Source organism: Myotis nattereri, assembly GCF_964212035.1.
Source record: "Myotis nattereri genome assembly, chromosome: 9".
NCBI lineage: Eukaryota > Metazoa > Chordata > Mammalia > Chiroptera > Vespertilionidae > Myotis > Myotis nattereri.
The window spans coordinates 59,979,582-60,002,805 of NC_138084.1; the positions used below are offsets into that span (position 1 = coordinate 59,979,582).

General features: G+C 46.8%; 1 protein-coding gene across 2 annotated transcripts in view; it reads right to left on the minus strand.

Moving 5' to 3' along the window:
* Positions 1-9,531: 9,531 nt before the first annotated feature.
* SMCO4 (single-pass membrane protein with coiled-coil domains 4) overlaps positions 9,532-23,224 on the minus strand; it is a 58,218-nt gene continuing 44,525 nt past the window's right edge. Inside the window, exons 1-2 of one of the 2 annotated variants that reach the window (XM_081098989.1) lie at positions 10,567-10,621; positions 9,543-10,278 (exon numbers count right to left, since the gene is read on the minus strand). In XM_081098989.1, coding sequence (XP_080955115.1) covers positions 10,015-10,194 — 180 coding nt within the window. In that variant the 5' untranslated portion in view covers positions 10,195-10,278; positions 10,567-10,621 and the 3' untranslated portion in view covers positions 9,543-10,014. Of the gene's footprint in view, positions 10,279-10,566; positions 10,622-23,224 lie in introns of those variants that run through there. The other variant, XM_081098988.1, reaches the window with a different exon arrangement.

Consider the following 23,224-nt stretch of genomic DNA (forward strand, 5'->3'; position numbering starts at 1 on the left):
ATCCAGCCGAACCCTTGATGCCCTCCCCTTCTCCACAGGTAGACTCTGAAAGGTGTGGAAAGACTCCAGGTTAATCAGAACTACCCCATTAATCCTTCCTACACCTTCAGTCCTTTCTCTGGGGAAAGGCGCCTTCAAAGTTATCTTTTAACCCGCCCTGGCACCAGAGCCCAGGCATCTTCTCCCTTTGTTCTCCTCTCCTCGATCACCCCTGCATCCCTTTAGGAATAGGTAGGTGCATGTCTTAGGGGAATAAAACAGGTGGCCTTGAGGGTGGGAGTGGGGGAGGTTGTGAATGGTGCAGGTATCCATTTTATCCTGCGGTTACCAGAATGCGTTCCTGTAAGTAAGTTCCCTATCACAACTCCTTAATCTAACATGCTGGACTTTTCTGCTTCGTTCTTTGTCCCCTCTGCTCATTCAACATTTGGGGGCTGCTCTGCATACCCAACCTCTTCATGAATCACATACTTTATAGAAAAATTAACCTTTTGGGGTAATTAACAAATTATAAAATCAATTACACAAAAAAATGGATCATGGACTTAAATGTAAAACTATAAAATATCTAAGACAAAAACATAGGAGAGAAGCTATAGAACCAAGGGTTAGGCAAAGAGTTGCTAAACATAAAGAAAAAGCACAATTCTTTTATTTTTATTTTTATTTTTTTAAAATATATTTTATTGACTTTTTACAGAGAAGAAGGGAGAGGGATAGAGAGTTAGAAACATCGATGAGAGAGATCGATCAGCTGCCTCCTGCACGCCCCCCACTGGGGATGTGCCCGCAACCCAGGTACATGCCCTTGACCGGAATTGAACCCGGGACCCCTCAGTCCACAGGCCGACGCTCTATCCACTGAGCCAAACCGGTTCGGCAAGAAAAAGCACAATTCTTAAAAAGGAAAATTTGATAAATTGGAAGTCATCAAAATTGAGAACTTTTGTTATGCAAAAGATCCTGTTAGAATGATAAAAGATATTGGGACAAAATATTTGCAAACTATATATCCAGAATGTATAAAAATCTCTCAAAGCACAACAGCAAAAAATAAATAATACAATTAGAATATGGGTAAAGACATGAGGACACATTTCACTGAAGAGAATATACAGGTTGCAAATCAGCATATAAAAAGATGTTAGGGAAATGAAAATTAAAACCACAATAAGATATTACTACACATCTACAAAATAGCTAAGAATTGAAAATAGCGACAACACAAAATTCTGGCAAGAGCACAGAGAAATTGGACCACATTGCTGGTAGGAATGTAAAGCAGTGCCGCTACTCTGAAGTCTGGCAGCTACCATATGACCTAGAAATCGCACTTGGCATCTATCCCAGAGAAGTGAAGACGTGTTCACACATACAAAAACCTGTATGTGAATCTTCATAGCAGCTCTACTCATGGTGGCCCCAAACTGGGAACAAAACACATGTCCCTGTGCCTATGAGTGAGGCTTGGGAGAGTTTTAACCACTCAAGAGGTGAATGGTTAAAAAAAAATAAAAAGGTACATCACACTATGGAATACTATTCATCAATAAAGAAACCAATTAATTCATACAAAACTTAGAGGACTCTCCAGAGAATTATGCCGAGTGGACAAAGTTAAGCCCAAATGATCACATTTTGTTATATAATATTAGAGACCCAGTGCACGAAATTCATGTACTGGGGGCGAGGGGGTGGGGAGAGTTCAGCCTGGCCTGTGCCCTCTCACAGTCCGGGAGCCCTCGCTCCTTACTGCCTACCTGCTTGCTGCTCCTTAGCGCTGTTGTGTAGGTGGGAGAGGCTCCCACCATTGCAGCTGCGCTCGCCAGCCATGAGCCCAGCTTCTGGCTGAGCGGCACTCCCCCTGTGGGAGCACACTGACCACCAGGGGGCAGCTCCTGCATTGAGCATCTGCCCGCTGGTGGTCAGTGCTTGTTATAGCAACTGGTCATTCTGCTCGCCATTCCACCATTTGGTCAATTTGCATATTAGGCTTTTATTATATAGGATTCTTAAAATGACAAAATTATAGGAATGGACACCAGATTAGTGGTTGCCATGGACCATGAGTGGGTGGGTGCAAGAGGGAAGCGACTGTGGCTATAAAAGGGAAACAGGAGCGTCCTGGTGGCAATCTGTCCTGTACCTTGACTGTGCCCCTGTCAATATCCCGGTTGTACTAAGATACTGTACTATAGGTTTGAAGAGGTTAATATTGGGGGAAGTAGTTTAAGGATCACAGGATCTCTCTTATGACTTATGATTGCATTTGAATCTACCATTATCTCAAAATGAAAAGGTTAATTTTCAAAATAACTTTTCTGTTCAAAAACAGGTACCAGGTTGGATTTGGCCCACAGGTTGTCGTAGTTTTATAGTCTAAAGCAAACACCAACACTGTGAGTTCATTCAATGGCGTTTTAGAAGCTAAAAATATACAGAGATCTACACACACTCAGAGGTCTTACACTGTGTTTTCAGTCATTAGTTCTCATAATGATGCAGTGGCTTTCTGCAGGGCACGTGTCCATTCCCAATCCTAACATGAAGGGGCTAAGAGCAGCGAGGATGTCACTCTGCCTTCGGAATCTGCAGCCTCCTCTCTCTCTGTTGCTTTTGTAACAGCACCGTGAGCTCATCTTCTCCAGCTGTGCACTGCTCTTACCTTCCTACATCCCAGATTCTCACTCCCAGGATGGTACTTGTTTCAATCAACTCTGTTGTGGGTCAAATCAATATGATTGTTTCTTGAACAGGTCTCTGTTTGAATTGTAAAGATTGATTTTAACTTTCTCAGTGTTTCCATTGACGATCTCTGTTTTGTCCACCGTGCAGCACAAACATTTTTTTTAACCATCTTTAAAACACCTATATTCCCACATTCATATTAGAAACCTTACATTGATCCAATATGATAATTATCATTCAGTCATTAGGTACAGTCTCTGTTTCCTTTGCATTGCTTTTAAACTATTTCTATATTTTGGCCTCTTTAAAAAAATGCGTTGTGATTCTTAGCTGATTGGATAGGGGCAGGGCACTCAAAAGCTCTGTGCCCAGGGGTGGGTAAGGCTTGGTAGAGTTTTACTGTCCCAGGTCTTTCCTGAAGGCTAACCCAATAGATCATTTCTTTTGGTAGCCCACAATGTTAGTGTCTCCAGGTCTTTCCCCTCGGGCCTATTAAATTATCTGCAGAAGATGCTTTACTTTCTATCTGAAGGGTCTAATCCTTCAGGGGCTACGTGTGGGGACAGGCTGGGATCTCAGCATTTGATGTGTATATCACCAAAGCCTCAGACTTTTAGTACAAGACCGCTTCCTCCAACTACACCTGGTGCCCCGCCAAGATACCTTCTCCTAAGAATCACCTGCCTTTGCCAGGGCTAGGGGGAAAGTCTGGGTTCTTTGTGTAGACTAACTTTCAATCAATCTCCTTTTTTCTAGTTCCACCTTCACAATTACTTCCAGAAGAACCTGGTCGTATCAACTCTTGAGCTTTGAGTTAAAGTTAGGTTGATTCTTAGATGCTCTGTTGAGAGCTTATAATTCAACATTCTCAGGTATGCTCAGCCAGTTACCACTCATTCACTTTCCACCTTTGTTGTTGCTCTCTATGCTCACTTTCTCTCCGCTCAAGCCCCCACCCCCACCCCTCCACCCCCGCGCCGCCCCCTGGGAATTCTGTTCCTTTTCCTTTACTATTGTTTTATCACCAGCAAGGAGCATGTGCCATGCGTTCATTTCTCTATCATTGATCAGAGATCCTTATTCAAATAATCATAGTCTGAGCCAACACGTCAGGATGTCAAGGGTTTAACATGACATCTGGGTTGGTCATCATTCTTATCCAGTGAAGAGCTGGTATGATATATTCCTGGCATCTGATGTATATACTTCATGCCCATAGACTCAAATTCTCATTCTGGGTGTAGCTGAGATTAATTCTTGTCATTACTGCAGATGCTTTACTTTCTAGTGGGCAGGGGGTCAAATCCCAAGCCTAGCTTAGAAGTACAGTAAGATATCCTTACTCGGATATGGAATCTTCTCCTGCTTTTTTAAAATTTTGTTTTATTGCTTAAAGTATTACAACGAGTATTACATAAGTCCCCCTTTTTTTCCCCCCTTGACTTTTGTTTTGCTAATACTAGCATCTAGGACCCATCTTTGATAGTTGTAAGTTCTCCTAATCCTAGATACTTAATCAGAATCTATCAGGGCGCTGCAGGAAGAGGTAGAAGATTGAACCAGCAATTCAAGAGACTAACTCCGAGGTTCTAAAATCCTGGAACAATCTGTAAATCTAACCATAAAATATGCACTTTTATTGCTATGTAAAAATGTTCTTTGAGTCCCATGTAGCAACTTTACAACTGCCAGGCTGGGGGAGATACTCCATTGATTGCTGCTAAGTGGGGCAGACTCTCAGCAATGGGCAAGAACAGCTAAGCAGAGAGTGCCCGGGGGCCATGTAGGAGGAGGTCAACCTCTGCTGTGGGTCCATCAGGATGATATGCCATCTGCCTGGGGCCAGGCCACCCACTGAAGTAGAGAGGTAGCTAGGATGTGACATACACAAGTAGTACATTTCCTGATGTTCACGGTTCATCTTGGATGTTTGCATGTGGGGATTGGGAACTGGAAAGAACTATTTGTGTTATCTGTGTTGCTTGACATTTTGCGGAGTTGACACCTTATCTAGGTGTGCATTGATATATACAAACCAAGGATTGAGAGCATGGTACTTTTTGAAAGTTTTGCCAATTTGATAGGTAAAATGGTATTCTATTACTATTTGAACAGAAATACCTTTGTTTATAAAGCTGTGCTTTTTCCCCACCATGGGTTTACTGGCCATTTGTATTTTCCTTTTATGAATGTGTTCTTTCACTTACTCAGAAATATTTATGGGTCACCTATTAGCCCTGGGGAAATGGGGTTAATGAGACAGACAAGGTCCCTTCCCATCTCATAAAGCTCATAATTTAGAGGAAGTAGGCAAACATTAAATAAGCAAATAAATAATTTTTGTGATGTTTCTAGAGCTTGAAAAAAAAAGTGTTTTAAAGGACATAATTGGACATTTATGAGTCAGATCTCTTTTATGATGTTTGGGTCTTCTAAACATGTATCCTTTATTCACTTCCTCTTCATTTGCTGAAAATGGTGAACTAAAGTCTCTGTTATGTTTCTGTCATGTGTGTCTGTTTTGCTCATTGGTGTATCTCCAATGCCAAGAACACTGGCTGGCACATAGTTGCACTCTAAATATTTATTAAATAAACAATATACAAAGTTAAAACACAAAAGAAGTCTTGGGTCAGGCTTTTCCCTCCTGACAATTGTCCGCGTTGTTCTTCTAGTGCTAAATGCTATAGAAGAGAAGTTTGAGGCCTAACTTCTACCTCCACTACATTTTACTTTTGATTTTCAGCAATTTGACCTTGAGGTATCTAGATGTGGGGTATGTGTATGTGTGTGTGTGTGTGTGTGTGTGTGTGTGTGTGTGTGTTGATCTTGCTTGGAGTTGTTTAACTTCTTGAATCTGTGAGTTTATAGTTTTCATCAAATTAAAAAATAGTTCAGCCAATTTTTATTATTTTTTAGTCCATGTATGCCCTTAAAAAATGTTTATTCTGTTGAGTAAAAAGACCTATATCTATATTCTAGATCAAGTTAGTTTTATAATTCAAATATTCTAATCTTTGCTCTTCTCGGCTATTTATGTATCTTAAAACCTCCAACTAAAAGTGCTGATCTATTTCTAGTCTGTCTATAATCTTTTATTTTGTATATTTTGTGGCTGTATTGTTAGCAACGTACATATCCACGATCGTAAGATCATGTATTATTATGTTACTAGTATATGTCATCCTTTGCCCTGATGACATGTTCATCTTATAATTGTTTTGCTAATATTAAAATTGCCACCATGGCTTTTGTTCAATTTGCCTGATATATCTTTTTCCATCTCTTAAATGTTCAATCATCAGTACATCTTTGCTTTAAATACATATTTTACATATATTGCTACATCTTTTAAAACCCAACCTAGAGGACTGCGTGAGGCAGGGAATTTCAATGGTTCTGGCGAATCTGGGTGGATGACATAGATGGGCAGACCCTCCCCTGAGCTAGTAGTGCAGCTGAGGTACAGGGGTTTCAAGGTGAGGAGACTGCAAAAGAATTTCATAGTGGGTGTTAATTTATTCCAATCCAAACGAGTTATGCCCTGGGAGTTAGGCCTAATCCCAAAAGGCTTAATATACGTTCTGAACGAGATGAGGTGTTCAGTGTGTGGCCAGCTGTGCCTTATATCAAAAAGGAATATTCACAGGCTGGGGAAAAGTTTCAGTCCTAGAGGGGGTTCCAAGACAGACAACCTTCATATTACCATAGGGAAGGGAACGACAAAGGAGATAGCCTTCATCACGGCATGACTGAGCACCCACATGCTCGCTCTGGTCTCCATTCCTTGCTATTACCCAATAGCGCAAGGGATTAAATGCTTTTTTAAAAGACTGGCTCCCTTCCACGGAACTGGCAGGCAGGGGGGTAATACAGATGACCCCACTGAGCTACAGTTACGTCAGAGACATACGCTTGCAGAATAATGAGAAAATACTCAGAACAGACAAGGACAGACTGGCTACTGTAGAACAAAAAGGCCCATAAGAAAAAACCAGGCCTGATAGAGTGAGGGAGGCAAAACTTACTTTGAAGCATGGGGGAGAGCAGGACAGGAATCCAGATGTGCAAACCCTTATGCAATTCTAGTACATACATTCTAGAAGGACTGAGAGGAAGCTACTTATGTTTCCCTGATCCGAAGATTCTGTATCTCACTTTTAAAGCTTAAGCAAGTCTGTGGTAAATATTGTAGAGAACAGAATTAGACATGGTTCCTAAAATATAAAGTGCATTCAAAGCAAGGGAGAAGCCTTCAGGTGTCAGACCACCTGGGACATTTTCAATACAGAGCTATAAAGGGTGTGTGTGTGTGACATACATACACACGCATATGATGGCAGACTTCCACCAAGACAACTAAAAGCCACAATTTCAAGAAATCTTCTTTTTCTAACTCTAGTGAGTAAATATTGATGTGAAATCCTTTTGGGGAAAAGGGACTGACAGTCATCTCTTTAATCCCTTCTCACAACCCCGAGGCAGATGTTACGGTCTCCAGTTTACAGGTGAGTCTGGCTGCAGGTTCCTTCCTGTTGCTTTGTGAAGGAGGCAGGAAGGAATGATGGGTGTGTGCTGCTGTCTTTGAACTGAAAGGTAGAAATTAAGCTGCTGGATTCAGAACCAACAGACACACAAACACATCAGGTGACACCTTTTACATGAATGACAATGGTTTCTATTCCTGTTTCTAACCTGATTCTTCTTTTGGAATTTGTTCTTCACGAAATGTTAGGCTCATTAATGAGGACTCTGAAAGCCAAGAGCCCCACAGCCTACAGCAGAACCCAGCGTGACTCCCTGTGAAACTGCTAGTAAATTATTCAGTTTTGCTTGAAGCCATTGAGTAACTGGGATCAATTTGAAAGCTAATGTCTCAAAAAAAAAATTACCCAGTCGATCCACATGGGACTCCTGTTTACCCTGAGAACTGTTAAACTCAAGTTCACGGTAAATTGGCATTTGGTCCCCGCCAGGAGGTGGCTCATGTCAAAGTTGTATTCCTTTTAAACGTCCATTTTCAGCCTGCTTTCACCAAGCCCATCTAGTAACTGCCTTCTGAAAACCCAGTTCAAATCCCCTAGGCCTCCTGATGGACAATGAAGAGGAAAACGGGAGGTGAAAATAAGACCCAGAGGCACCTGAAGGGTCTATTATACAATGTGCGGTGTGGTGTGTGGTGTGTGGTGCGGTGCGGTGTGGTTGGTGTGGTGTGAGCCTGGCAAGTAAAGCCTCGGAAGGCAGGCCTGTATGCACATTCTGTGAGCTGAACACACAGACAAGGAGGAAGGGAATGGCTATTGAGCACCTAAAATGTACTAGGCATGATATTGATACCATTGTAATTAGCTAGTTATTAATAATAAGAAAGGAGCAAAGGGAAGACCAGACATTACAGGCATGTCATTTGGGCAGCTTCACCAGGAAGCTGCCATTTCACACTCCCCAGGGTCCATTCCCTGCAGATTACTGGGGGAAGGAACTGGACAGAGGGGAAGATGGGTGCATGCACAGTGAGTCAGGGTGATGTCAGGAACGTGCTTGCTGCCAGTCAAACCTGGGAACAGAGATCAGCCATCAGCCAGAGGGGGTGGGCCCATTACAAGCCCATGAAAATTTGGGAATACATAATCCCCAAACAAAAGAGTTCGTTCACACCTGGACAGGAAAGGTTTCTGTAGACTGGGAGAGTGGAGTAGAGAAAGTCAGTATGAAGAGGTAGCAGATCTTAATGATGAAGAGCATGAACTCGGAAACCAGACTGGCTGGGTTTAAGTCCCATCTCCTGTTTTGCTGCAAAATAACCCAATGTGGTGTGCACGTGAGTGTCTGGGTGTGCGAGGCAGTCGAGATGAATGAGCAGGAGTGGCCCAGGGTGGGGTTTGCTGAAGCAGGTCAATGGGTACATGCCAGATACCATATTATGCTATTTTTGTGTATGTTGCTGAATGAAACCAACCAACCCTGAGGCTCCTGAGAGAACCAAATAAAGGGGATGGAAATAGAAATCTAAGAGGAACTTTATGCGATCAGCTTCGCATTTGACAATCATTTTTATAAGTCTCTTCCCAGGGCCACGGGCACTTGAGTGAGGGCAAGGTGGCAAGGTGTCTCCCACTGGGAGGCCCAAGAGCCCCGTCAGCCCTGCCAGGCCCAGGATCTCCGAGTATCAGCTCGAGTCCTTCCTTTCAACAGCTGCTTTGTCTTCCTGAGACCCACTCGGAGAGGCCCCACGTTCTCAGGAACAGCCTGGCCATCAGTGAGCGCATCGTGCAGCCTCCGAGATTAGAAATTAGAACAGCATTTCTCGCGCCCCGACCCCATCTCTCTGTAATCAACAATGACAGGAGAACAGGCACTCGGCGGAGTCCGGGAAATCTGACTTCCAAAAAGGGGCTGCTCCATCAGGAATCAGGACAGAGCTACCCATGTCTTTAGGATACAACACAGACCCCCCTGCCAGCATGGCCAGGCTGCATCAGACACCCAGTGGCCCACCCAACAATTTGCATCCTTTCAGCCAGAACAGAACCCAACCTGACCTTCCCCTCCAGGCACCTCTTCCTTGCTGTTTGCTGTGTGCTGTGAAAAGCACCATTCCAATTAGAACTCTTATTTTGCTGAGACAGACCAATTAACACACCCTTGCTGCCCTCTCCAGATTCTCTGTCTGAAAACGATGTGGTCAAAAAGCACAATTCTCCTGGAAGTGATTCACAGCAGGGAGTGGGGGTGGGGTGGGGGAGAAAGCCTCAGAGGAGGTGTGCAGGGGACAGGGCGAGGCCCAGAGCGGGAGCCCCGGGGACAGACAGCGCCTCTGGCAAGACCAGATACACATCCAGTGGTTAAAGGCTATCATCTCCTTTATTCGAAAAATAAATATTTCACTTTTGAGTCGACATCTTTAAAATCACATTAAGCACAGAGAAGAAATACAGTCCCTTTGGAAATTGCGGACACATGTCGGAAAAGAGTCATGTTTGAAACAATGGGGGTGGGGTGAGCACTGATTCCAACTCATTCATGATCCCGACGCCCCTCCTCTCACCAGGGGGAGCTGCACATGGGTTTTAGGAGAGAAAAAGACACACACACACACACACACACACACACACCCCGCTTTGAAGTCTGAAAGGCACATGAAGTGGACCATAAGGTGTATGGCACATTCACTGATAAAACGCTCCCTATTCCCTCCCAAGAAAAGTGGAAAAACTTTAATCAAGTCAAAGAGCAGAGAAGACAGGTGCTCCTGCTCAGAGCTCAGCATCGGGAAAATCTCTGCTGACGCCAGCCGTGTTTCCGCGGCTCTCCCCGGCCTCCGGCTCACTCGGTGATGGTGGGGCGCGTGGCCACGTACACGAACACCACAATCAGGAGCACGACCACGGCCAGCGTGGGCAGCACCACCGTGGTGATCTGCTGCCGGGCCTCCTGCATGGCCTGCTTCCGCTCCTTCTTGTCCTTGGACGTCTCCTTCTTGGGCTTCCCTTTGAGCTGCCGCATCTTTCCCAGGGGATGCTAGGCGGGCGTGTCCAGAGAGGGTTTTGAAGAGAGGGCCACACTCTTCCGGTCAAGGCACAGAACCTCCTGCAGAGAGAACAATGATCAAGAACGAATGGAGCGAAAGGAAAGAGACATCGTCAAGTTAAAGGCAAACGCTAAGCTGGGGAAAATATCTGCAGCTTATAAGGAGTTAAGGACAGCAGAGGTCAGCCTCAGCCCCGCTAAGTGTGGGCGGGCGGGGAGCTGGACATACCAGGGTAACACCGCCATCGAATGGGTCACAGCTGTGCTGAGATAGCGCCTCTCAGCCCCGCTGGTGGCTGAGCAAGGCCCTGAGTTCCACAGAAACACAATCGCTGCCAAAGCACTCACCTCACTGCCTCCATTCCCCGGAGGGGGGCACACTTCTCCTTTCCGCGGCTCTAACTGCTTAGCCTGCTGTGCTAGATTCCAGTCTCCCCAGCCAAGCTCCAGGATCAAACCGCAGGCAACCTGCAGACTTCAGGCCCATGGCTGACCGCCTGCCCGGTGCCTGATCTCAGGCCAGGGCAGCCTCCCTGGGCCTGAAGAGGGCTTGGGGGCACCAGCTTCTCCCATCTTCTGTTGGCTCCTTTACCACCCACACCAGCCTTCCAGAGTGGAATCTGTGCCAGCCAATGAACGGAGACGGCGCAGCCTGTGGTCCTGCCACCCACCTAACCCAGGGTTCTCAGCTCGGGGTTCTCGTAGGTTCTGTGGCCCGGGGAGGGTGCCTGGGTGGTGAAGCAGTGCAGGCAGGGGTCTGGGGAGGAATAAAACCCAGAATAACTACAGAACAACAGGTCTATACAAGTCTAACTCTTAGCTTTAAAAAGCAACAGAGTGCTCGCCCAGCCCATGTGGCTCAGTGGTTGAACATCACCCTATGAACCAGGAGGTCACGGTTCGATTCCCTGTCAGGGCACATGCCTGGATTGCAGGCTCGATCCCCAGTAGGGGGCAGGCAAGAGGCAGCCAATCAAACGATTCTCTCATCATTGATGTTTCTCTCCCTCTCCCTTTTTCTCTCTGAAATCAATTAGAGGAAAAATAAATTATATGTATGTGTGTGTGTGTGTGTGTGTGTGTGTGTGTGTGTACTGAGTGGCCCAACTCACACCATAGGCCACGAGGATGCCACAGGTTGTAGCACCACCTGGACACTGGACACTGGAGCCGCAGGCCCTGAGGCCACCGCCTCTACCCTTGGAAACGACGCAGCGGCTGTCGCTGCCTCCAGGACGAGTTCTGCAGCATCACCAGCTCCCATGCGCACCTGGCCAGCGGAGCCGAGGCCCAGCTGCCCCCAGCCCAGCCTTCCAACCTCCTTCGTAGGTGGAGTGTTTTCTAATCACAAAGGAGTGGGTGTTGGATATGGGGCAGAAAAATGAAGACAAATGTCCGTCCTGCGCTCCCGGGAGACTAGCATGGAGTCAGGAGCTCTCAGAGGCAGAAGAGCAGTTTTGCCACCACGCCTCTAACAACGAGGCTTTTGTAACAGGATGCTGTGTGTCCAGTTTGCACTACCACGGGCAGCGGGGGCCTGCCCCACCGATGAGGAAGATGGCACTGACATCTGAGTGACTGTGGGAGGAGGAAGGCAGAGTTGGGAAAGGTCTCACACGGTACCTTCTTGTGGCGCCAGTGGATCTCTGTATCGTCCAATGAAAAGAGCCCAGGCTAAAGTGATGAATCCGCTTTTACAAATGCGAAATCCATAGCCTTGCCACTGTCACAAAATGAGGGAGTGGCGAGGTCAAAGGTCAAACACACATCTGCCTGACCCCCAAGCCTAAATAGTCCCATCCTTCTGTGCCAGCTGCACATACCTTCCCAGCCCTTTACCCACTGTGGGGCCACGTCATTGCTCACCAGCCCCCGGCAGAGAGGAAGGCAAGGATGAGGCTCACACGGCACAGCCTGGCTTCTTTCCCACCAAACAGCCCAGGCAGGTTGGAGAAGACCCTAGATGAGTCCCAGCTTCCCAACCGCAGCTGCCATCTGGCCACCCCACTGCCTCTGGGTCCCCTAACCAAGGAAACGGAAGATGTCACAGACAGCTGAGTTCTAAGGAAACTCCACCTGTTCTGCCCCCTCCCCCATCAACACTCATGGCAACTAGTCAGCCCTAGACATTCCAACTGGTCCCCAGTATGTGGGGGCAGGGAGGCAGAGAGAAAGTGGGGGAACACATCCTTTCTGATGGAACTGTTGTTAAAGTCATAATTTTTCTCCGATTATAGCTTTCCAGTCTTTTTTTCTATATATGTGTATGTGTATGTATAAATACTGGTATACATATATATATATATATATATATATATATATATATATGTGTGTGTGTATACACACACACATTAAATTCTTTATGTGTATTTTTCTCAAATTTAGAGACTATAATGGGATGGATCCTACTAGGGAAACAGCAGGAGCAGAGGTAAGAACAGGGTCTGAAATCAGGGTTGCGCCTCAGCTCTGCTGGGTCTAGCTGTATGACCTTGGATAAGGCACTTAATCTCTCATGTCCTGACTTTCCTCCTCTGCAAAATGGAGTGAGAAAACCAGCTTGTGGAGTAACTGAAAAAATTATAAAACACGTATGATCTGAAGCATCTAGTAACCTCTGTGGACCAGGCCACACCAGATGCTCCATAAATGGCACACGGATGGTGCCCATGGGTACCAGGCTTATCAGAGGGATCACTGCGTAAGTTATATAAATGTCTAACCACTCTGCTGTAAACCTAAAACTAATACAATATTGTATGTCCATGGTAATTTTTTTAAAATTCTGATTTTTTAAAATAACTAAATAAGTGGCACATAGTAACTTGCTATCCAGGAAGATGTGTCCAGTGGAGAAGCACCACATGACTCACAGATAATGAAATTTCCCCGTGTTTCCTCCTTTCCCGGGGCAGGTTCACCAGTCTGCTGCTGGGCAGGTTTGTTCACGGGTCCGATGGGAGAAGAAGCTGGGTTCCAGCTATGGAGGAGAGGTCCAGGACTGCACATCCCATCCAGCTCCCATATCCCAGACCTGCTAACCCAGCACTGCCTGGCAGCCACCAGCCACAAGCCACAGGTGGCATTTATATTGTGGCCACGGTCCAAACTGAGCTGTTTTGCAGTGTGAAGACAGTACGAAAAGAAAAAGAATGTAAAATATCTCGTTATATTTTTTATACTGATTACATGTTGAAATAATTATTTAGGGTATATAGTGGGTGAGATAAAACATATTGTTAAATTAATTTCACCTGTTTTGGTTTTACTGTGTTCCCCTCCCCCCCCCCCGACTTTGTGCATAGGGAAACTGAGGCACACTAAAGTCTAGGTAACTTCTGAAGTCACCAGGTTAGCACATAATGGAACTAAGATGAAAATCTCATTCCAAAACCTGTTCCACCCCCTTTTTTAAATGGGCATATGTCTCATGAAGACCCTGTTTTCACTTCTTTTGGGTATGTGCCCAAAAGAGGAATTGCTAGTTGATCCTAATTTTTAAAATTCCCATTCCTCTCCCCGCCTCCCTTTGGTATCTGTCAACTTGTTCTCCGTATCTATGGGTCTGTTCCTGTTTTGTTTATTTATTTTTTAAATTTATTTAGATTCCACATATAAGTGAGATCACATGGTATTTGTCTCTCTCTGACTTATTTCACTTAGCATGATACCCTTTAGGTCCATCCACGTTGTTGCAAATGGTAAGATTTCATTTTTTTATTGCTGAGTAATATCCCGTTGTATATACGTACCATATTTCTTCATCCATTCATCTACTGATAGGCACTTAGGTTGTTTCCATATCTTGGCTATTACTAGTAATGCTGCATATATCTTTTTAAATTAAAGGCAAGTTATCTTACCTACAAACTGTAGAGTTATAGTAGAAATTCTATAGTAGAGTAGAAAAAGTTATAGTAAAAAACTATAAAGTAGCTAGCTACCACTTATGCTCATTTCACTCTAAACACAGAAGGAATAACAGTTTTGCAAGATCGTTATTTTTACCCACATTTTACATGAAGAAACTAAGATTCAGAAAAGTATGGTGACTTGCCTGTGATCAAAGAATAGTAGGAAAGCAGCACAGTTTCAACCCCGGTGTAAAATCATAATAAGCACTCATCTAGTATTTAATGAATGAACAGATGAGGATTTGAACTCAGACCAAATTCCAAAGCCCAGCATTCCTCTTTGTGTGACCCCAATGTAACTCCCAGTCACCCCACAACTAAGAACAGCAGCTATCACTTCCGGATGGCTCACTCACTACCTGTCAGGCTACTGCCCCAAGCCCTTACAAACACGCAAACCTGACCGTGGCCTTCATCCCATTTTGCAGACCAGGGGACTGAGGCTCAGAGAAGGCCCCAGCTGGCAGTCAGCAGTGCAGCTGGGATTTAAATCTAGTTCAAAAACTCTTCCTCCCACACCCCACAGCTGCCTCCAGGTGGCCAGGCCGTCCCTGGGAACACATCCCCTGGAAATGACGGGACTAAGAATTAAGAGTCCATACCTGGTTCTAGCCCATCAGCTCAGGAAGCTGCAGACACAGGAAAGGTGTGTGAGAGGGAGCCCAGGCCCTCCTGAGCTGGTCTCTCTTAGCAGCATGCAAAGCCTGGTCCTTACACCCACACCCCTGCCCGGATTCCTGGAAGGTTTTCTTGCATGCCCGCCCCAGGCTGTGCATCAGCCCTGGGTTTATTATTTATTTATTTTTTATTTTATTTTTTTAAAGAATAGTTTACTGATTTTTTTTTTTTTTTAGAGAAAGGGAAGAGGAGAGATAGAAACATCTATCGTCTGCCTTCTGCAGGTCCCCTACTGGAGATCGAGCCTGCAACCCAGGCATGTGCCCCCTGACCGAGAATCGACCTGGCAACCTCCTGATGCATGGGAGGATGCCCAACCTACTGAGCCGCCTGGCCAAGGCACTTTAGCCCTGGATTTAAAGATGCCCCACATCCTGCTTGACTTGCCAGGTGGACCAGGCTACTCGAAAGGCCCCAGGAGGTCACAGGCTGTTGAAGGGGTGCCCGCCGAGCACAGTGTGGCCTGGCCTGGTGACGATGTCAAGCGGCTGTGGACTGTGTCAGTTGCACCCGCACCATCAAAGCAAGTACAGACACCAGACGCAGGTGGCAGCTCCCCCAGAAGACCACTCCCAGGGATGGAGGACGGAGGCTGCCCACGGACTCTCCCTGCCATCCTCTCCTAACTGCCACAGCTCGCCTGTCTTCAGAAAAGGCAGCTGAAGGTGCTCCAAGAAAACAGGCATTTTTCTCATACTTCCAAATCAGGAACTCAAAGGAATAAACACCACACAAGAACGTCTATGTGGGAGGGTCTCTCCCTTCTCTTCTCGTTGCTGCATCATCAGAGCGTGAGCATTCGAAGGGCTGGACTGCTCCACGCTCCGTGCGAGGAGCTTGGGAAGCTGCCCTGGGTTCAGGGAAACATAGATCATGTGCTTGAGAGAGAGCAGCGGCTCTGCGGTTCATCAAGTGTGCTGGCTTCCCTGTATGTGCCCGGTATGTGGCCATAATGGGCCTGTGATCACTTCACTCCAGTCTGCCGCAGAGCATGGGGGCAGGGGGCGGGCAGGCTGCCGGGAAAATTGTGCAAGATGGGACTCCTGATACCCGCTAAGCACCTGCTGATAACATGACCGCCTTCCCCAGGAACACAGACATGAACAAACAGTGACAGCCACAGGCAGGCTAGCTCCAGGGCCGCCCCCTGCTGACCAGCCTCAGAGGTGGGGGCGGGGGCTCACGAACTGACAGCTAGTGGGGGGATCAGAGCTACAGACAGACAGAAGCCGACGGACACCAACACACGTGCACTTACTTCTCTCACCACGGGCAGGAGGAAGAAGAAAATGGATAATTTCGTGTCAGTAGAACCAGCTACTCCTAAGTAAAAAACCCCGAGAACATGAAAGAACCTCTGGGTAGGTTGCTAATTACACATCAAAAGCTAAGGTTCTCAATAAGTTAGATCGCATTGCTTCGGCACACTGGGGTTTATAAAGTGCTTCCCGTGCATTCGTTTCATCTTCACAGCAACCCTGCTTGTTATGTGCTGTTGTCCTTATTTAACAGGAAAAAGGAGAATACCAAGCAATTAAGCTCCTGTCGGGGCTCCAATCCCCATCCTGGCACTTCTAGGATCTGGGCCCTGGGCAAGTAACTCAACCTCTCAGACCTTTGAAGCCTCTGTACAAACACCTATCCTGCAAATACTTTTTCAGGGAACATGCTGGGGATGCAGCCATGAACAAGACAGGCAAGAGGTTGCCTTCGTGCAGTTTACAGGGAATGGGGGAAGACGGACAGCTGACCAATGAATAGAATACGTGTCAGATGACGCTGTGTGCTGCAGAGAAAGTAAAGGGGGGCGCTTCCAGAGGCTGTCAGTTTAAAGCAATCAATCAAGGAAGGCTTCGTGAGAAAGTGACACTGCACCAGAGACTCGAAGGAAGCGACAGGTGCCGATTCCTAGGAAGATCTTCCAGGAGGGCAGGGCATGTGCAAAGGCCCTAAGGCAGCGCCCCCACTCCAGCCCCAGCACATCTGAGAGGCAGCACTGGAGAGGGCAGAGGGCAGCCTTTAGAAGTGAACACAGTGGGAGCAGGCGGAGGGCAAGATGGTGGCCACCAGAGGGCTCTGCTTGTATCTAAAACTGAACATTGTCAAGACTATACATGGCAGAGGGGCAAGGCTGAGGCCAGAAGTCAGTGAAGATGCTAATGAATGAATGACTCAGGTGACATAGGGTAGCTTGTGTCGGGCAGGGGCAGGTATGGTGAAACGTGGTCAGAGACTGAGTGCACGCTGAAGGCAGAGTCAGCCTGAGTTACCAGCAGGCTGGAACTGGAGTGTGAAAAAGGAAGGCAGACTAAGGCTCTGTGCGCTGAAAGGCTCTATGTGTGGAAGCCTGGAGGTGCCATTCAGGGAGCCGGGGAAGGTGCAAGGGGGCGGGGTGGGAAGCATGGACACGTCAGGTGTGAGATCCTATTGGACGTCCTGAGCAGAGCAGCCAACACTGAGCAGGCATTTGGAAGAATGAGTTGGTTCAGGGAGATGGCTGGGCTGCAGGCAGGAACGTAGGAGCTGTCGATGCTGAAAGCCCAGGCCGGTGAGGGAATGCAGACAGAGAAAGGGGCGGAGCCCAAAGCCCTGGTGCAATCTAACGTTTAGGTCTTGGGAAGCGAAGAGGAGTCAGGAAAAGAGGCTAAAAAGATATGAACGGAAGAAGGAGCTGGCCATTGGACATGGCCACGTGTGGGTGATGGGTGACTTGAGAGAACAGCTTGGTGGAGAGGAGGGAGGGGAAGATGTGAGTAGGTCTTAGAGTGGGAAGGAGCAGAGAGAATGGAGACCACAAGCAGGCAACTCCTCTCAAGACAGGACTCGGAGGTTGAGAGTCTACATGGAAATCCCAGTTCTGCCATCTATCAGCTCTGGGACCTTAGGAAAGTTACTTCATCTTTCTGTGCCTCAGATTTCTCATCTGAGAAATGGGGACAATAATCACACCTAGTGAAATGATACATGAGAATAACGCCTGGTACACGTGAAATACTATGTGCTAGTTGCCAATTCACCATAGCTAAGATCTGGAAACAGCCTAAGTGCCCATCAGTAGATGAATGGATTAGAAAACTGTGGTACATCTACACGATGGAATACTATGCTGCTCTAAGAAGGAAGGAACTCTTACCATTTGCAACGTCATGGATGGAACTGGAGAGCATTATGCTAAGTGAAATAAGCCAGTCAATGAAGGAGAAATACCACATGATCTCACTCATTCATGGATAATAGAGACCATTATAAACTTTTGAACAATAATAGATACAGAGGCAGAGCTGCCTCAAACAGATTGTCAAACTGCAGTGGGAAGGCCGGGGAGGGTTGGGGGGCAGGAGGTAGGGGGGTAAGAGATCAACTAAAGGACTTGTATGCATGCATATAAGCATAGCCAGTGGACATAAGACATTGGGGGATAGGGGAGGCTAGGGGACTGTCTAGGGTGGGGGGATAAAATGGTCACATATGTAATACCCTTTGTAATACTTTAAGCAATAAATTAAAAAAAAAATTAAAAAAAATAAAAAAATATAATATGTGTATATATACATATACATATATATGTATATATATGGTCTTAAAATATCTTATGATGAAGATATGACCCTTATACAAAAAAAAACAACAGAAAATAGACTGAGCAAAAGGAGAAGAGAAATCACTTCTATTAAGTCCCACTTAGTAGAATTCACAAGTGTTAATATTTTGCTGTATGCATTACCAAATTTTATGTCTCCATTTTCTCAGTTTATATTTGTTTAATTATCAGAAAAAATAAATGTTTTAGAAGTGATTTTTAAAATGTAAAAAAAAAAAAAAAAGAAAAGAAATACTATGTGCTAGTTGCCATCATCACCCATCACCATTACAATCACACGGCACTTCATGACGGGAATATGTTCTGAGAAATGTGTCCTTGTGTGAGCACCATACAGCACACTTACACACCTAGATGGTGTAGCCCACTGCACACCTAGGCTCAATGGTGTAGCCACTGCTCCTAAGCTACAACCCTGTGCAGCACGTGACTGCGCTGAACACTGTAAGCAATTTCAATGCATTGCACAGCGTTACAAAGGCTATGACATCACCAGGCAACATAAATTTTTCAGCTCCATTATAATATACGGGACCACCGTTGTACATGTAGTCCATCACTGATTGAAACATTATTGGGTAATGCATCACACTATTATAAAAACAGGCTCAGACACAGAACATGAGGGCAAGTGTTTGGTGTGTTTGGGCGGTTACAGAATGTGTGCATTGGAGGGAAAACGGACCAGGAGAAGGAACTGATGGGGAGAGAAGCACCAGCTGGGACTGGCCCTGCACCGGGGCCCAATGTGGAGGCAGGAGTTTGTGCAAGTTCTCAGAGGTTCGCAGGGAAATGGGAAGAGTGTCATCAACTAAGGATGCAGGTGGAGGGAGGAGAAGTCTGAGAGAGAGAAGCTATTAAATAGCTGTCCAGGAGGGGAGAACAAATCCATGAGAGGACTACTGTGTCACCCCAGCAGTAACCCCAGGACCACAGCCCACCTGTGGTCAGTGGTACAGATCTCACAGGGAGGGAGGCAGGTGCAGATGCAGGGCTGGGGGCTGGGGATGTCGGATTTAACTAGTGCAGGGGTTCCGTCAGGCCCGGATGACAAAGTGAGAGAAACACAGTGTGAGGATTGCATGAGGTCACAAAAGAAAAGTGCCTGGCACAGCACCGGGCTCTGAGGCCCAGCTGTTGCCCCAGAGCTTAAGTGTCCCGTCCCAGGAATCCCCTCCCCCCACCGCCACCTTCCCATCCCCAACACACACAGGGACTTCAGGATCTGAAACTCCGCGGGACTCTCAATTCTGCTCCTTCCGTCCCTCCCTTTTCAGCTCCGGTTCCTGTCACATTTCTCAGGCCAAGATGTGACGAGATGACACCTCTCCTGCTTGTCTCAGAGAACAAAGAAGCCGTGTGAGTGCGGGCTGGTCCCCACTCCACGCTCCTTCCAAGAACCCGGGCAGAGGAGGCCCTTCCAACCTCCAGGAAACCCTGCTTTCCAGGGACCTGCCCTGCAATTGCACAGAGCTCCCGAGGTGCTCAACCACCAGCTCCTCGCACTGAAGAACGGTGGGGACGCAGACAGAGCAGGGCCTTTGATGGATCTTGTTATTTAACCCCAACAGCCCACTGCTCTTCCTCATAGAGGCGTTTCAGAGTTAAATGAATAGTGATCCAACCCCCAGCACAGCAACTTCATTTTAATTAGTTGACCTGAAGCAAGTTCAACCATGGAAAGGACAAAGATGACGACTAAACAGAAATGAAGCAACTTGAAATTCCTGTGAGAGGGTCCAAAACAGCGGCTTTTTAAATAGTTATAATGCACAGATAAAGTTAACAGGTGGACACACCACACGAACCAAAACCCATGTTTTACCAAGGTAATATGCAAGCTGACGATGCGCAACACTCCGATCATCTTTCCTATTTTGTTTTATTTCACTAGGAAAAAAAATTGCCAGTTGCAATCGACTAAAAGAGATTTCACAATCAGTTGATGGGCTGTGACCTGCAGTTGATAAATACTGGGTTAAGAAGACTTACCCCCATGAAGGGTTACTAAATGGTTAAGTCATGTTCCCAGAAAAAAAACTGTAGAAACACTCAGTCACAAGGTCTGCATACCAAAAAGAACATTAATCACATGCGGAAGAAGTGCTCGGATTAGGTGTGCTCAGAAGACAAGGTGAACAAAGCGGGCAGAAGTTACAGGGAGCGAGACTGGATTGCGTTTTGGGTAGGGACCTCCCCATCTCTAGGAGAAACCAAGAGACTAATGAGGGTGCTGTAAAAGGGATTCAGGAATCAGAGGGAAGAGGTGGACCCAAGAGTCACTGAAGATTCTTTCCACCCTGACATCTTCTCTACCTTGATGAATAACAGGCTGTTATGAGGATGAAATGGAAAGAATGTATGTGAATGCGCTCAGAGAAGTCACAAGCTTTTCTAAGTACTGGCATTCCTTAAATGGCAATCCTTTATCCAAACCTGTAGGTTCCTTCAAGTTCACCTGCTATTCAGTTAGGTATTTAAGACAGCAGGTACTGAAAGTAAGCGTCGTTAATTTAGCACGTTGTTAACAACAGCTCAACTCTGTGACAGCTCAAGACCAAGACAGGGTTGGGTGGCGATCTGGTGAAAACATGCATCCTAGGCAATTGTATGTGCTGGTTTTCTTAAGGTGATGCTTTGCTAACTTTTCCATCTCAAATATGGCAGAAGTGAGTGACCACTCATCCCTGGAGGCCAGGTCTGAAGCAGATTCACTGCAAGAGTAAAATTTCACTTGCCTCCTCTTTTATCTTAAAAACGTCAAGCAATGGCACAGAACATTAGCCCGTGTTTGCTTTCCGTGTGGTTGGCACGGTGACAGAGGCTGCGCAGCTCTCACTGAATGCTGACAACATGGTCCCCGTGCCACAGGCTCTCCTGCGTCACAGGCTCCCACCTTAAAAGGCAAGAAACGAGGACCGCAAAGCAAGTGAGTGTGGGACAGACTCAAGCCCAGAAGTCTGGTTCCAGAGCCCTGCCCTTAGCCACCAAGCTTTGTCGGATTCCCCTCTAACAAACACATTTGTTTCAATATAAGGGTTATTTCTCCCACACATTTGTAATACCTTAACTAATAATAATAAAAAAAAAAGGGTTATTTCTCCCAAATCGCTGGGTGAAACGCGACCCTGGAGGAAGAGGCGCACACTCACGCCGGGGCTCTGCCTGCGTAGGGTGGGCACCCCGGGAGCAGCGACCCACTGCTCTCCCAGGCCCCACCGCCTGTCCTCGCTGCTGTGGCCAGGCCTGAGCTGACGGCCCCTTTGCTCCCAGACACGTACCTCCGTCCTCATGTTCTATTTGGCAGGGTCGTCATTAAAAACCTAGATATCACAAGCGGCGGCTGTTTATGGCATCTTCAAAATGGAAAATTCAGCTCTAAGCCCAATTACAGCAAGTTAATTACAGAGCCTGGCGGAGGGCAGACATACGGAGAAAGAGTAAGTTAATGGCTGCATCATCCAACACAAGCCGCCACCTCACGCACTCGAGAACATACATCTGGGTCTTCACAAACAAGGACGCTGGGGACACCCTCATAGAGCAAGGGTCAGTCGCAGAAAGAGGCGGGCACGCTCACTCATCCATTCATTTATTCAACAATGCTGGGACTCGCTCATCACACAGTCATTCACACGCCAATTCATTCATTCAGTCACCCACAGAGCGCCGGCCACATGCCAGGCACAGACGAACCTGCAGTGAATATTCAGACTGATCAACCGACGCTCCATGAGATCAGTCACTGATTCAGCAAATGCAGGACAACCGCGATGCGTGAGGGCTGTCCTGGCAGTGGGGATGGAATAATGCACAACACAGAGTCCCTGCTTGAAGGAACACGCGTGCCAGCAGAGGGAGACGGGCAGAGACGAATAAATATGTAGCATGTCAAGGAGTGAAGTGCTGTGAAGAAACACAAAGCAGCATAAGGTGAGGAGGGGGCTGTATTACAGAGAGTGTTACAAGGGACCACATCTCTGATTAGAGAGCAGAGGCCGGAAGGAAAGGCGGGAGGAAGCCTGGCGCAGACGAGGGGAAGAGGGGCCCTCGGCCGACTGGGACATGCTGCTCATGTCCAGCGAGTGAGAGAAGAGCAGAGGAGGCCAGGAGATCCTTCCAAAAAGGACTCTACAGTCCACCGGCGAACGTCTCAAAGCTTCCCCCACAGGCCTTGACTGCTGCCAAAATTTAAATATTCTGCAAAAAGCAGACAGTAAACTGAGCTGCTATCAAATCCAACTTACACAGCAGCTTGTCTCTGTTCTCGAGTCTCCACAGGGTGGATTTTGGGGGAAGGGAAGGAGAAGCACCCCATCAGACAATGCACTTGGCTGTTGAAATTGAGTGTCACTGAGTGGTAAGTATGTGGCTTTTATTTCAATGCCACCTCTTTTTGCTGAAACTTACGCTGGTTTACCAAACGGAACAAACATACGGATGGTTTGGGCAAAGGGCACAGAACAAGAAGGCTTTTGACCACTGAAGACAAGGTCGACTGATTCTGCCAGGCCCAGGGAGTCCCCAGGTCAACAATGAGCTAGGTCCCGGAAGACCACTGCTGCTGCTAAGGCAAATCCAGTCACGCAATGGCCCCTTTGAGAGGGGGTCTCCGAGCCACCTTCAACTCCGCCTTGCACCACTACCCCTGCCACCCCCACACACACACACTTAGCCACCACAGCCCCATTCTAGAGGCTGTATTCTCCCTCTGTACTGATTCCAGATTCCACATCCCAGCCCACCTCCCAATGAAATAAATGCTGCAGACACACATGCACTCCGAACTCCAAGCTTGCATGCTCTCCCTGCC